Here is a 16,515-nt window from a genome sequence, read left to right on the forward strand (position 1 = left end):
TGGTTCGAGTCCCAGCTGGGTCAGTTGGCATTTCTATGTGGAGTTTGCATGTTCTCCCTGTGTTGGCGTGGGTTTCCTCCGGGTGCTCTGGTTTCCCCCCTCAGTCCAAAAACATGCGGTAGAGGTAACCTAAATTATTGTAGTTATAAACAAAGCATATGCTGGATAAGTTGGCAGTTCTGACAACAATAGTGCACAACAGTTGTTTTCTTGTTCAACGTTTTTTCAGTAATTGACCTGATTATTAGTGAATTTAAAACAGAATTATTGCAAAACAACAACAACGACAAAAGCTACATTACCAATGATGCTGTACTGAATATTTAATCAATCAGAGAGAGCAGTGCTATATATAAATATGTAAATGTTTGTTTGGAAATTTTGTAATAAACTACAGCCTTTAAATAAATACTTTTAAATTTATTCTTTTATATTTGAATTTGATTGTGTCATTCATAATGCTTAAAAAGATTGTAGTAGTTCTTTCTGTCGTTAAAGCAGTTCAGTACTCAGTCTTGAATCTTTGTCCAATAATTTGTTATTGCTTCAACTCAAAGTTTACGATGTTGTTATTCACATTGAAGCTGATTGGTTTTGCTTTGGGGCTTAAATATCTTTATTAATACTTTAATAATTAAATGCCGCAACAACAAGAGGTTATGATATATTTATATAATTTAGCTTTGGCTGACAGAAAAAAAAATATAATAAATAAATAAACAAACACAAACACCTTCAAAAATAGCAGGGTAATCCATATAAAATCATGGGAAAGATTGCAAAAAAACAACAACAAAATTTTATATATTTGTTGTTTCTCTTGATTTTTCCTCATTTAAAAAATTTTATATCATATTTTTCCCTAACATATATTGTAATGTACACATTTACATGAATTTAAATGCTTTCAGAGTATTATAGCCTATATGTTTTAGTCCTATATTTTACAGTCTACGGTTTTAGTGCTTTTTCCTATTTAATTTAATTTAATTTAATTTAATTTAATTTAATTTAATTTAATTTAATTTAATTTAATTTAATTTAATTTAATTTAATTTAATTTAATTTAATTTAATTTAATTGTTTTAAAAGCTACACATTTAAAAAAAACAGGAGAAATACCCTGTCAGCTGTTGATTGGCGTTCAAGTCATGCCAATCAAACTCCTTCATGTGCTCCGAAATATCGCGAGATTTGTGCAATCCAGAGGTCGCGAGGTCGGCTGGCTCAGCTGACCAACCTCTCGTGCATTATTCCGGAGAGAAGCGCGTGCGCCCCGAGCGGTGAAAATAAACCTAATTTTCTCCTTCTCACAAAACCCAACAACCAACAGTTAAACACAGGTATTAATACAACATCCTATCATATTTTGACTATGTTATTATGCGCATAATTTGCTGTTATTTCAGGCCTGTCGGTGGTTGTAGTCAAAAGCTGTGTGAGGAGTTAGCATGTCGGCTCCTAGCATGCTAACTCATCCCAGTGTTCTAGATTGTTCCAACATATTGCAGATGAAATTAATAATCCACTTCATATGCTCTGTATTTATGCTTTTGATTAAGTATTTTTTATCATCCTTGTGACGTTTGACAATTGTTTAGTATTATTTTTACTGATCTTTTATTTGCTACCGGCTGATTTGTTAGTTGTCAGTTTAACTGCTGACTAGTCAAGTGTAACGTTAGTTCTGCCCTGTCTGGTCTATATGGAGGCATTTCCTATTACTTTGTGTTAATGCCAATGCGTTAGATAGTACAAGTAAACGGTATTCTTCAACATATTGATGTAAGAAAGCTTAATATTCAAATACACATGAATAATAAGCAATGAATCAGTATGAGCTAATGTGCTCTGAGCTTGTGCCTATTCCACCTCCCCCTCCACCTGACAGACTGCACACAAAGACTAACTGCCCATAACTGTTTCAGGGAAGATTAACTCGGGGTATTTTATCTTTCTACTTCATTCCTAGAGTTAATGAGAAACTTTCTTGTATTTTTTTGTGAAGAAATAGAGCCCTGTAATAATTGAGAGATGGCAGACACCGAGCAAAGGAGTCCACCTCCTCCTCCTCCTCCTCAGGCTGGGGCTGCAGTAAGTACTGTTCACTTTTTACCTATATTTTGTCTCAGAGATCCAAAAATAAATATACTACACACACTTATTGAGCTACAGTAGGTTTTATGTTTGCTTATTCTGACTTTTTGGTAATATAATTTCAGAAAAGTATTCTTTGCAAATTATAAATAGTGAAATTAAGATGTGCTCCAGTCAGGATTTTTGCAGCCGATATCAAGTACTGAGTCCTTGTCATGGTGATCGGCCAATATCGAGTACTGATTCTAATGCATAAAGCACATTTTCCTTCCAAGTATGTTACTTAAGTGAAAATCTCACCATACCTAAGAGCAGGGGTGGATTTAGTCAATCGGGGGTCCTAAGCAATTCCAGCCATGAGGGCCAAAAGTTCTGAAATGCACCTTATCTATTTAAATTTATTTTTTATTTATTTATTTAGCTGTTTTTGTCTTATAACACTTAGTCACTTCTTTTCTACATTTTGTCTAAATGCAAAATAGTAACAACAACATGTAAAGCATCTTGTCAAACTTTTTAAAATTATTTATTTTTTTTAAAAGAATTCACAACTTAAAATTATATATAAAATACAGATTTTTTTAAAGACTGAATCTTTACCTAATTTGACTGCTGGACTTCTCCATGATTGAGGGTGGGGAATACATTTGTGCAGATGTCATTAACATTAACCTTTAAATTTTTTAGACTCTCATCATTCAAAATATGACCGAAAATGATGATATATTTAATTTATAGGTAAAATTTATACTTCTTGGTATTTATTTGGGGGCCCTCAGATTTTCTGTTGCCCTAAGCGGCCACTTATCTTGCTTATTGGTTAAAAAAATGTTTTTTTGCTGACCTGCTTACATCATTTAAAAGCGAGTCTCATCCAATTGTCTGTATTTACACAGCACATGGCAAAATGCGCAATCAGCGGGGGGGGAAAAGAGTGGGCGCTGACTGACAGCTTAAAATAAAAGTGCTCTCTTTTCTCCATTTGTTTTTAATGTGTTCTGGGGGTTTCATTTTTTAAAAATAATTTTTGACAAGTTGTTTACTATAGTTTATGGCTTAAAAGTTCTAATCTTGCCTTCTTCTTTTAATCTAGGCCTTTTTAAACCAGTAGGCATCTTAGTGTAATGTCCATAGCGTGCTTTAGGCACATGACGTGTGCCACGTTTTATAATAGTTATATTGGTTACGTGGCGGATGTTGTGCGCACTCTCTTTCATTAACTAAGTATACTTAAGTACTTGTGCTACATGACAATGTAAAGCTTTTTTTAGTCCTCGTGTATGAGATTTATGGTTTGGGACTCTGCTGAAGTCTGTTTTGTAATAAGAGCATCCGAGTGTACATCATTTGCTTTGGTTTTAATGATGTGCGACTCACATTGACAGGTGAAAATCAGATCTACCTGCTTACACTGCAGACATGAGGGCACAGATCCGATTCACATCGGATAAATTTCCACACATGAACAAGGCCTGAATCTGATTTGAGTAAATCGGAATCTGTGTGATTTTTTTTCCCTGATTACATGTACATGGGGCATATTTGATCTGTGCCGTATAGGAGAAGAAAATCTGAAGTGAGTCATTAAACCCTGCATTGTACATGCGGCCTAACAATGCAATTTGGAAACATTGCAAATGATAAAAGAAGAATTCAACATGTCTCAATTAAGAAAAGTTTTGAGCGCATGTTTGATGCATAAAAAGTTAAAATGCACACCTATAAATCCATTAATTCTTTACTAAAAGAAAACATGTCTACTACTGTTTATTACGGTAAGTAAATTACAAGAAGTTATATCATTAAATGTTCATGTTAAAAATTTTATAATTTTTAAGTTTTTTAAAAATGTATTTAATATTTCCAGCCAGGTTTTAGTGAACTTACTGTCAAAAACACAAAACTTTCATTTCTTATGTGTAAAAAGGTCTAAATACATGCAATGGTCAGTCAAATATTTTGTTTATCTCTAACTAGCACAAACACTTGTGATCGGTTCATGAGATCGTCCAGATCAGCAACTACCGATCGAATAATTAAATGTGATTATCCGCCATTATCGATCTCCGGCCAATCAATTGCAGTGTCCCTAGTGGAATTATATTAGCAGCCAATACAACATTGTTCAGAGTCAAATAAATAGTGCTAATGTTGTTTTAAAGTCATTCTTACATGTGATCGAGTATTCAAAGTACTACGGTAAACAATATAGGGAGTATTTTACAAGTTGTCACTGAACGAATGTTTGAATATAAAACCAACTTTAGCGTAATCACACACTTACGTACTATGTGTGTGTGTACCTGCTCACATTTGCACATCATTGCTGTGAGTTTGCTAAATTTTTCAAATATTTCCCAAGTGATCTTTACTGTAGTATTACAAAATTCCCTATATTTTTTCCATCTTATTTATTTTAGTTTGGTCTATTATCTTTTAAAATATGTTGGAAAAAAAATCTATAATTTTTGGATTTTTTTTAGTAATGATTTAAAGTTTCACTAATAATTTTGACTTTATTTTTATAATAAAAAAATACTTTATTAAATAAATTTTTTAATAATGATTTTACATGTTAAATTGGCTTATTTAATTGTAACTGTGGCTCTTTGTCATGTCTGTGTTACAGCAATTTCTCCTGAGTAATAAGCTGGAAACGGCTATGTGGCTTTCACGGCTGTTCACCGTCTACTGCTCCATCATGTTTATTCTGCCTCTGCTTGGGTGAGTCATGTTCTCCTATAAGGCACTTTTACAGCCACCCTAAAATTTTGATCAATTTATAAAAGGAGATAAAACAAACTTTGTTGCATTAAAACAAATTGGCGATAAATATTTAGGTTAGTGTGGAGACGATAGTCATCCGATAGTTACAGTTCAGTCTGTACAATATTTTTATTAATAGTTCATATATTGTATTAACCACATTTGAAGAAATATTTATTTAAAAACATTACACTCTACAAATACATAAAAGAGAATAATAATCATTTTTTTCCACTGTGCAGGCCTCAAGCTGCTGCTAACTTCTACCAGAGGGCGCTGCTGGCGAATGCCCTGACCAGCGCTCTGCGGTTGCACCAGCGACTCCCTCACTTTCAGCTGAGTAGAGCCTTCCTGGCCCAGGCTTTACAGGAGGACAGCTGCCACTATCTGCTCTACTCCCTCATCCTGGTCAACTCCTACCCCATCACAAGTATCCTTTAAGACCTAGTGTCCCACAGGTCGTGCAATTTTAAAAGTTCAACTAAAAGTAATTGAAACGCATGTATATTTATGTCATAGTCATGGAATATCAGGGATTTTTGTTTGTTGCTTTTAAATTTATTTTTCCATTTACCAAAATGTGTTTTTTTCCTCTTTAATGTTTTGTATTGTGCGTTTTTTTGACATATCTCATGCTTATTTTCAACTCCATTTATTCGTTTCATGCTTATTACTTAAGGTGGTCACTTAAGTCAAATGCAGTCTGTACCTGTTAGTTTACAAAGGCTAACATGCAAGGATAATAGAAAATTAGGGATAATACAGGATAATATAAAGAGCTTTGGCTTCAAAAAGACCTCTTTAAATACTGGGTTTTTAAAAAGTAGGTGACAAAGGCTTAATTAAGTTTGTAAAACTACAATCGAGCTATCAAACATGGGAGAGAGAGCACTTCACAGCCACGCAAACAGCAAGTACCTCAGATAAAAAAATAAATAAACAAACAGGAATCCCATGGTCATGGAAGAAGTATATTTACTGTGTTTTTAATCATGTTTCATGCATTTTGTCTGTTGTTTAGGCATTTTTATCACTGCCATGTTATCCCTTTTTTCTGCTTGTCTACCGGCAACAGTGGTGGAAAGAGTACTGGAAAATCATACTCAAGTAAAAGCACCATTACTTACCCAAAAATGTAGTGCGAGTAAAAGCATCTGATGTAAATATAACTCAAAGTATGAGTAAAAAGTAGCCTCTTTAAAAATACTCAGGAGTAGTGAGTAATGAGTATTAAAATGTGAAAGGTTGATGTGTTTGCATGCATTTTGTGCTTGTGTGTGTGTCTGTAGTGAATAGTGTAGTAATTTATCATTGTTTAAGGGCATTTCGGCCATCATACAGTAGCCATCCATCATCTTCTCATTAGTGACATGCATGTCTCTCGGGTCATTGGTTGTAACAATATTGTGTTTTCTTTGTCTTGATTTTTCTATGTGCGATTTGATTGGACGGGATTTTTTTCTGGTCTTAACGTTGATTGGCTGAAGTAGAATAATCCATCCTTATTCTACTTTAGCCAGTCACCATAAGACCAGAAGAAAGTAGTGACTGCAAGTTGAAGGTTGAATAGTGGAGTAACAGTACTGATACTGCACTAAATATGTAAGTTAAAGTACACATTTTTAAAACTACCTAAAGTATTGTTCCTAAGAAAAACTACTGTTACAGTAATTTGAGTATTTGTAATTTGTTTTTTCACCCCTCTGTCCGGCAATCCAATAGATCATTTTATCTGGTCAGTGCTCATCCATTCTAGATTTTTTGCACAATTTCATGATTTTTGCAGCCTAAAATGAAAGCAAGTGTGATTTTTCTTAAAATTTGTGGCACTGTTTATGGCGTTTCTTGTTTTGCTTTGTTGTGAAAATTCACTCAAAATTCCAGCTTCGTTTTTCAAGCTCAAGATCCCATCATTCAAAATTCTAAAACAAATAAATCAGGGGAAAAAACGCATTAATCACCAAATACAGAAAACTTTTAGTTTATAGATATTTTTTACATTGCTGCCAAAATTTGCATCATAAAAATGTAGCTTTTCAAGTCAGTACTAAATACAGTGCTTTTAGTAGGGGTCCTGCTTATTCCCACCTTTGAAATATAAATAGTTTATGTCCTTCCCTCACACCTCATTCAGTTGCCATTCTTGTTCACAGTTTAGTCACATCCCGTTTAGACTACTGTAATTCCCTTCTGTTTGGCTCCCTAAAAAAAAACTCTTCATAAATTACAACTGGTACAAAACGCTGCAGAACATATTATCACAAAAACTCCCTCTATCTGTCACTTCACACCCATTCTACAACAGCTTCACTGGCTTCCCATCTCTTACAAAATTAATTATAAAATACTTCTCACTTTTAAAGCCATCCACAATCTCGCTCCTCCATACCTTGGTAATCTCGTTCATATCGCCACACCTTCTCGAACACTCAGGTCTTATTCTTCCATTCACCTCACTGTTCCCTCTGTCCGCCTTGTCACCATGGGGAGCAGATCCTTCAGCCACTCTGCTCCTCAGCTTTGGAATACACTTCCTCCTGATCTCCGTAATTTAGACTCTCTTTCACAATTTAAATCCAAACTCAAAACACATCTGTTTAGAACAGCTTATTCTCTTTAACCCGACTGCACTTTTAAAGTTTGTATTGTATTCTATTGACTTTTATTGTGTTTTTATTTGAATTGATTGGTCTAGCTGTCCGGTACGGTGACCTTGAGTGTCATGAAAGGCGCCTTTAAATAAAATGCATTATTATTATTATTATTGGTAAAAAAAAATCTGAGGTAAGTTATACAATGTTCTATTAATGGCTTCTAATATAATTGAAAATCATATTTAATTAAATGCATCATGATTGGTCAGTGTAAAAATTCAGAATAACATGCTTTGGAATGTCAAAACAGACCAATCAGAAACCAGTATTCATAACTGCCATGTAATAATTCAGAATAACATACCTTGGAATGTTGCAACTGACCAATCAGAATCCAGTATTCCATACAGCTGTGTAATAATTCAGAATAACATGCCTTGGAATGTTGCGCTGTTATCTGGAATACTGGATTCTGATTGGTCAGTGTAAAAATTCAGAATAACATGCTTTAGAATGTCAAAACTGACCAATCAGAATACAGTCATTATGACTGCCATGTAATGTTATTATTTTAATGTTGTATTATCGATATATAAGCACAAGAGTGGTCTGTTTTTCTGTCCATTAGATGTCACTGAAATAGATTTTTTGATTCAGTTAAAGTCAGAGGATTTTATTTTTGGCTTGAAGTAGAAACCATGAACATTTGTCTTGTATATTATGTTATACTTTTGTCTTATTCATCCTTGACCTTCGATCTCAGTGAGCATCTTTCCAGTGTTCCTGTTTTCACTTCTCCACGCCACTACATACACTAAAAAAGTCCTTGATGTAAGTTTACGCCCGTCTCATTTATTTCTGTTTTTGAGAGATGAATTTATCATAAAACCAACATGAATGTTGGGTTTGTTTCAGACCATGGGCCCAAACAGCCTCATGTTTGTGAGGAACTTTTTAAACAAGCTCACCTCCAATCAGCAGAACATCCTAAAGTTTATTGCTTGCAACGAGATCTTCTTGATGCCTGCTACTGTCTTCATGCTGTTCAGGTGAGAGTGTTTTGAACACTTGTTTCTTTTGTCTGGTTGATAATTCAGAAGCTTTAAAAGTAATGCTTATTAATGGTTGGATGGGATGATGATTTATTTTTGGTTTTGTGGTCGACAGTGGACAGGGGAGTCTGCTGCAGCCCTTCATCTACTATCGGTTCCTCACCCTGCGCTACTCTTCAAGACGCAACCCTTACTGCCGGTAGGAGTCTTATATATGATGTACCCAGACTAGAGTTAGATGTGCACTTCACCCAAAATAAAGGTCAATGTGGTGGTTATCATTTCCATGAAAAATGTGAAATATTAGAGCTGGTTAACCCTCAAATATTGAATCAAATTAAAATTCAGAATAACATACCTTGGAATGTTGCGTATTCCAATCAGACCAATCAGATTTAAGTATTCAAATAAGAATTGAGCATTCCAGATAACAGTGTAATAATCCAGAAGAACATCCCTTGGAAGATTGCAATTTACCAATCAGAATTGAGTATTCATTGTTGCCATGTAATAATTCAAAAGAAAATACTTTGGACTGTTTCAACTGACCAATCAGAATAGAGTATTCCAGACAGCTGTGTAATAATTCAGAATAACATGCCTTGGAATATTGTGACTGACCAATCAGAATCCAGTATTCATGACTGCCATGTATTATTTCAGAATAGCATACTTTGGAATGTTGCACTGTTATCTGGAATACTGGATTCTGATTGGTCAGTGTAAAAATTCAGAATAACATGCTTTGGAATGTCAAAACTGACCAATCAGAAACCAGTATTCATAACTGCCATGTAATAATTTAAAAAAACATACCTTGGAATGTTGCAACTAACCAATCAGAATCCAGCATTCCAGACAGCTGTGTAATAATTCAGAATAACATGCCTTGGAATGTTGCGCTGTTATCTGGAATACTGGATTCTGATTGGTCAGTGTAATAATTCAGAATAACATGCTTTGGAATGTCAAAACTGACCAATCAGAATACAGTATTCACAACTGCCATCTAATAATTTAGAATAACATACTTTTGATTGTTGCAACTGACCAATCAGAATCGAGTATTCCAGACAGCAGTGTAATAGAATAACCTATCTTGAAATATTGTGACTGACCAATCAGAATCCAGTATTCATGACTGCCATGTAATAATTCAGAAAACATACATTGGAATGTTGCACTGTTATCTGGAACACTGGATTCTGATTAGTCAGTGTAATAATTCAGAATAACATATCCTGGAATATTGCAACTGACCAATCAGAATCCAGTATTTCAGATAGCTGTGTAGTAATTCAGAATAACATACCTTGGAATGTTGCGCTGTTATCTGATATACTGGATTCTGATTGGTCAGTCTAATAATTTAGAATAACATGCTTTGGAATCTTGCAACTGACCAATCAGAATCGAGTATTCCAGACAGCTGTGTAATAATTCAGAATAACATGCTTTGGAATGTCACGACTGACCAATCAGAATCCAGTATTCCAGCTGTGTAATAAATCTTCATAATGCACACTTTTATATCAAAACATCATGCTTTTTGCTTCCACCCTAAAAAAAATTTGCATTTACCACATGCTGTAATAAACAATGGCCAGAGTACCATCATCTGATGAGTGTTTTTCTTCCGTCAGGACGCTGTTCACAGAGCTGCGCATCTTACTGGAGCATTTTGTGATGAAGCCCAGCTGTCCCGTCTTCTTCAGGAGGATGTGCCTCAACAGCATTGCCTTCGTTAGCCGCCTCGCTCCAACCGGCGTCTAAATACTCTCTCTGAACACACATACACACACTACCACACACTCTTCACTGATCTGGACTAGTAAAACAAGCTGGCGGTTCAGATGTTGATGATTTTCTCCTCTGCACTGAAGCTTGGCTATGTTTGGAGAGACTCTATCCATCTGACAGACTGACTGCATCCCAAAAAAACAGAAGGAAACCGCCAGATGATGTGTATCTGTGCTCGGTTAAAGGGCACAACTGTTCATTACTGCTTTTATATCTTGACTCATGGTTTTTTTGGGGGGGTAGAGAGGAATTCTTAAGATATTTAATGTAACTGCTAGGCTAAATAGACATAGCTTGTATTTCTAATGAGATCAAATTAGCATCGGCAAATCAAATTTGAGCTGCTGTTGTACTTCTGTTTGATTCCATTTGATTTTCTTTGTTTTTTTTTTAAGTTGTTGTACTGGATTGTGGATAAATCTTAATGTATGTTGCCTCCTAATAGTTGACGATGATCTGAATGCTATTTGAGTTGGGGATGTTACTCGAGGATGCCTTCTTCATGATGTGAACAGATGATTTAATATCCTGTGATTGCCATCGATCACACAGAGCCCTATAATCAGCTGTTCTTTGCCTTTAATGCCAATGTTTATTGTCAGGGCAAAGTAGCGTTTGAGAAGTTGTCCGTTATTTTGTTTGGCTTGTTCAGAAGGCATGTTGTCGCTTCTATTTATTGCCTCTTTATAAATGTGCTCTATGTAGATGAATAAAAATCTATGATCAAATATTAAACTGAACTAACCTCAGTTTGTGATGGTTTAATGGCAGCTTTTAATTTGCAATGGCTGAAGTGTGATGTAAGCATTGTTGTGGACTCGGCAGGGGCCAGGGGTTGCTTAAATGATCTAAGATGATTTGGCAGATCCTGGATCTGTTAATCTTGATATCTGATCTCTGGCTAAATTGGTTCTTTAAACAAGTTCTTGAATCAGATTAAAATGTCTGGATGAACTGATCTGAGATCGCTGCGTGTGTTGTAAAGGACAGATCTATCGATCCTCGAAATCATGATCAGCAATGCAATGATTGGCTGACGGCACAGCAGTGAGATGACATCATCTGATTAATATTCAGTTATCCATGTGAGCAAAATTACAGAAAATTAGCAGTAAACGCTTTAAATATGACACGCAATAACTTTAACCCTTGTTGTGGGCTGCATGCTTGGCCCTTTCATGTGTTTAGAGCAATTTATTTAGTTTTACAGTTAGAGCGGATTTTCCTTATTACAGCAGCCGGTTTTTTTTAATCGGTGTAAAGAATAACTGGATGTTTACAAAAGCATTTTGATATTGGTAAAGGCATCCGCAACTTTTGTGAAGCATCAAATCACCGTCATATTAACTGTCAAAACATAATTATGACTGCATAAATGTATTATTACTTATAAAAAAGTCACATATTGTGCATTTCTATTATCATACACAAATTGTACTAAAGCAATTGTAAAAAGTTCATTTTCAATAAGCTTTCTCTTTGCACCACCTCATGGCAGTCTTTGTACTTTCATTTCATTTCATTGATAAGTTTTACTACATACACATATATATATTATATATAACCTTGTTTTATTTATAACTATAACCTATAACTTTATATATATATATATATATATATATATATATATATATATAATATATAGTTTAAAAAGATTTAATATTTTCCCAAGTGTATATAACTACTACTGTAAGAAAATATCAGAATTCGGTACATACTTTCAGTATTATCTTTACTTGAACTGGGGTCCGTTCTTCGTACCTCGCTTAAATGATCTAAGATGATTTGGCAGATCCTGGATCTTTTAATCTTGATAACTGATCTCTCGCTAATTTGGTTCTTCAAACGAGTTCGCGAATCAGATTAAAATATCTGGATAAACTGATCTGAGATCGCCGGTGTGTTGTGAAGGACAGATCTATCCATCCTCGAAATCATGATCAGCAATGCAACGATTGGCTGACGGCACAGCAGCGTTATGACATCATCTGATTAATATTCAATTATTCATGTGAGCAAAATTACATCAAATTAGCAGTAAACGGTTTGTTAAATATGACACGCAATAACCTTTCACATTTGTTGTGAGCTGCAGGCTTTACACTTTCATGTGTCAAGAGTATTCATTATGTATTTCAATGCAAATCAATGTATTTAGTTCTACATTTAGAAAAGTATAAAAGTATACTACATATAGTAGCCGTTTTTTTAATGTGTGTAAAGAATAACTGGTTGTTTACAAAAGAAATTTTCATATTGGTAAAGGCGTCTGCAACTTTTGTGAAGCAACAAATCACCATCACCGTTTATGACTGCATAAATGTATTATTGCTTTTAAAAAAAAGTAACATTGATATACTATTATACACAATTTGTACTAAAGCGATCTAAAAAGTTCATATCAATAAGTTTTCTTTTTGCACCACCAGGTGGCAGTCTTTTTGCTTTCATTTCGAGGGTGCAGATTGCATACGTTTTATTAATATGCATAACTTAATTTATTTTATTAATGACTATAACTTTATATATATGTTTAAAAATATGTACCATTTTCCCAAGTGTATATAACTACTACTGTAAGAAAATATCAGAATTGGGAACATACTTTCTGTATTATCTTTGCTTGAACTGAGCCGATCTAATCCTGTTTATATGAATTGAACCTGCTCCCGATCAGGTTTGAGCTAGCAGAACTGTTGCTATGACAACAACTCTCGGATCAGCTTTGAAGAACGAAACGATCCTGGATCGTGTCAAATCGTCAATATCCAAATCCATTAACTGAGTAATCCACGTACGAAGAACGGACCCCTGGGGTCCGTTCTTCGTACGTGGATTACTCAGTTAGCTGGATTTGGATATTGACGATTTGACACGATCCAGGATCGTTTCGTTCTTCAAAGCTGATCCGAGAGTTGTTGTCATGGCAACAGATCTGCTAGGTCAAACCTGATCGGGAGCAGGTTCAAATCATATAAACAGGATTAGATCGGCTCAGTTCAAGCAAAGATAATACAGAAAGTATGTTCCGAGTTCTGATATTTTCTTACAGTAAAAGTTATATACGCTTGGGAAAATAATAATATTTTTTAACTATATATATATATAAAAGTTATAGTCATTAATAAAATAAATAAAGTTATACATATTAATAAAACGTATGCAATCTGCACCCTCAAAATGAAAATACAAAGACTGCCACCTGGTGGTGCAAAGAGAAAACTTATTGATATGAACTTTTTAGATCGCTTTAGTACAAATTGTGTATAATAGAAATGCACAATATGTGACTTTTTTTTAAAAGCAATAATACATTTATGCAGTCATAAACATGTTTTGACAGTTAATATGCCAGTGATGCTTCACAAAAGTTGCAGACGCCTTTACCAATATCAAAATGCTTTTGGAAACAACCAGTTATTCTTTACACCGATTAAAAAACGGCTACTATAATAAAGAAAATCTTTTCTAAATGAAGAACTAAATACATTGATTTGCATTAAAATACATGATAAATACTCTTGTCTTGACAAATGAAAGTGTAAAGCCTGCAGCTTACAACAAATGTGAAGTTACTGCGTGTCATATTTAACAAGCCGTTTACTGCTAATTTGATGTAATTTTGCTCACATGGATAATTGAATATTAATCAGATGATGTCATTACGCTGCTGTGCCGTCAGCCAATCGTTGCATTGCTGATCATGATTTCGAGGATCGATAGATCTGTCCTTAACAACAAACGCAGCGATCTCAGATCAGTTCATCCAGATATTCTAATCTGATTCGCGAACTTGTTTGGAGAACCAAATTAGCGAGAGATCAGTTATCAAGATTAAAAGATCCAGGATCTGCCAAATCATCTTAGATCATTTAAGCGAGGTACGAAGAACGGACCCCTGACCCGATCTAATCCTGTTTATATAAATTTAACCTACCCCCGACCAGGTTTGTGCTACCAGAACTATGCTATTACAACAACTCTCAGATCAGTTTTGAAGAACGAAACGATCCTGGATTGTTTAAAATAGTCAAGAACCAAATCCAGCTAACTGAGTAATCCACATTAGTATAAGATTCTGGCGTTTTGATAATCTTGGATAAAAATATGATGGTTTCACTGTATTAAGATGTGCTCTAAAATAAACTCTGGGTAAAAAACTAACTTTTTCCCCCTTTTAAACAGACTTTAAAAACAGTATATTTTATTTGAGAATCATTGAAAATATTTTGAAACCATAGACACGTCAGGCTAAATGAATTAATGACTTCTGTCTTCATTAGTTTAAAAAAAAAAAAAAAAAACATTTATTTTTTAAATTTAAAACTGCATCTTTTTCTGCTGGAGATACAGTTGTCCTAAAAAAAACAAAAAAAGCCAATAAAAAAAATCGTACACATACTTTGGGAACAATATTGCAGAAAACCCTGACTTTTCCCAACCGCGGTATACTTTGAAAACGGTCACAGCCCTATGCCTATTGTAGTCATATACTGAGGCTAGATTTCATGTGTTTGAGAAAACTCGTCGATTTCTTGATTACATTAATCCTGAAGCTAACGTGAAAGACTAACTATAGGATAAACGTTATCGGACTGTTTGGGCATTAACGTACTTTTTAAAAAAACAGTGGCAGAGGGGTTACTAGACCTGTAGAAGATATGCTTTGCTCTATATTTTAACAATAACTAATTTATAAGTAGGATAAAGTTGAAAGGTTATTGGCTAAAAATTAATCAGGAAATCCGGGCACGTTTAGTGTTTTGACGTATAAGGCTGCGGCCACACTGGGCTTTTCTTCCCATAGACTTCCCTTCATACGCACGTGAATGCGTCAGACCGGCAACACAGGGTCATGCATCAAGTTTTGCAGGTTGCAGCGGTGCAAAGTTTAAGCTTGGTGAACTCTGACCTGCGAAATCGCATCACTTGATTGATTGAAACCAACAGAGGATCAAAACATGAGCTCTCTGGACAGAAACGTAAAATATGGAGCAATCGCTCGCTTTTTAAAATGTCTAATCATCTTGTTTAATCCCGTCCCTTCTTGCAGCGCCGTACGACAGAATTTCGCATGCTCAAAATCCAGTGTGATCGCAGCTTTAGTGTTAGGGGAAAGTTGCATTTGAAAGTAACGCATTACAATATTGAGTTACTCCCCAAAGAGGTAAATATACTTATAATTATAGAAGTATATTCATAATTAATAAATAATAGGTAAAAACACTTATTACCAGGCTGAGGCTTGATCTCTTTCAGAACTTGTTCCCCCCTAGACTGCAGCTCTGCACAAGAAGTTTGGCAAGAGGAGTGTTTGGACTTTCAGTTCAGTGTGGTTTAATTTTCACTGTTGAATCTCTGTAAACGGTTTCAATTAGCTAGAACTTCCATGTTACGCTGCTGACACAATCTACATTGTAATAATGCTATACAAATAAAGATGAATTGTGCGCACACACACACACACACGTTTGTTTTTGTGAAAAGTGGAGACATTACATAGGTTTCCATTCATTTAATACGGTCCAAACCGTATATTGTATTGCCCTCACCCCACCCCTAAACCCAACCATCACAGGAGGCTGTGTACTTATACTATTTATACTTTTGCGTCAAACGCCGGCGTATGCTACGGCGCTGACGCAAAGCCCTTCGCCGTCACTGACGTGCACCTCTCAAAAAAAAAATGTAACTACACGTCGCAACGACGCGTAGCGTAAGTTCTGTGATTGGTTGGCTTGGTAGCACTGACAAGTCTGGGCGGGACAGAGAGCCGCGCGAATGGCACGACGCCGCGCGAGTGATTGTTTACAAGTGTTGAGTCCCATGAAGGAGCTCCAGATGGAAAGTTTTGTATTGCGTTTACCTCATAGTAAAGTTGTTGCACGTCCGCCGGTTGCTGCCTCAAAATGAGCGAGTTTGAGCCACTTGTACATCCCGGAAGTGTTCAGGAAATGCAAAGTAGCAGCGAAGAAACTCGACACAGAGGAACATTTACACCTCACTGCCAACTAGCGTTTCGGAAGTGTTAATGCAGACCGACAGAGACAGCGTGCAGAAGTATAAATGCACAGCCACGCGCGTTGCCTGCGCCGTGGGTTACGCCGGTCACCTGACGCAGAAGTATAAATCAGGCTTTACTCTAAACTCATTCTGTGTGATTTATAAGCATTGAGAAATGAGGACGTCTACAATGTCCTCATATT

At 35.4% G+C, this 16,515-nt stretch overlaps 1 protein-coding gene across 2 annotated transcripts; it reads left to right on the forward strand.

Annotated features, from left to right (window-relative positions):
* Window positions 1-1,225: 1,225 nt before the first annotated feature.
* On the forward strand, window positions 1,226-11,044 carry tmem33 (transmembrane protein 33). Of its 2 annotated transcripts, none has more exon segments than NM_213663.1 (8): window positions 1,226-1,343; window positions 2,009-2,094; window positions 4,727-4,821; window positions 5,106-5,293; window positions 8,221-8,288; window positions 8,373-8,506; window positions 8,625-8,708; window positions 10,153-11,037. In NM_213663.1, coding segments are annotated over 7 exon segments (759 nt in total). In that variant the 5' UTR covers window positions 1,226-1,343; window positions 2,009-2,034; the 3' UTR covers window positions 10,283-11,037.
* The last annotated feature ends 5,471 nt before the right edge of the window (window positions 11,045-16,515 follow it).

This window comes from Danio rerio, chromosome 14 (genome assembly GCF_049306965.1).
Source record: "Danio rerio strain Tuebingen ecotype United States chromosome 14, GRCz12tu, whole genome shotgun sequence".
Taxonomy (NCBI): domain Eukaryota; kingdom Metazoa; phylum Chordata; class Actinopteri; order Cypriniformes; family Danionidae; genus Danio; species Danio rerio.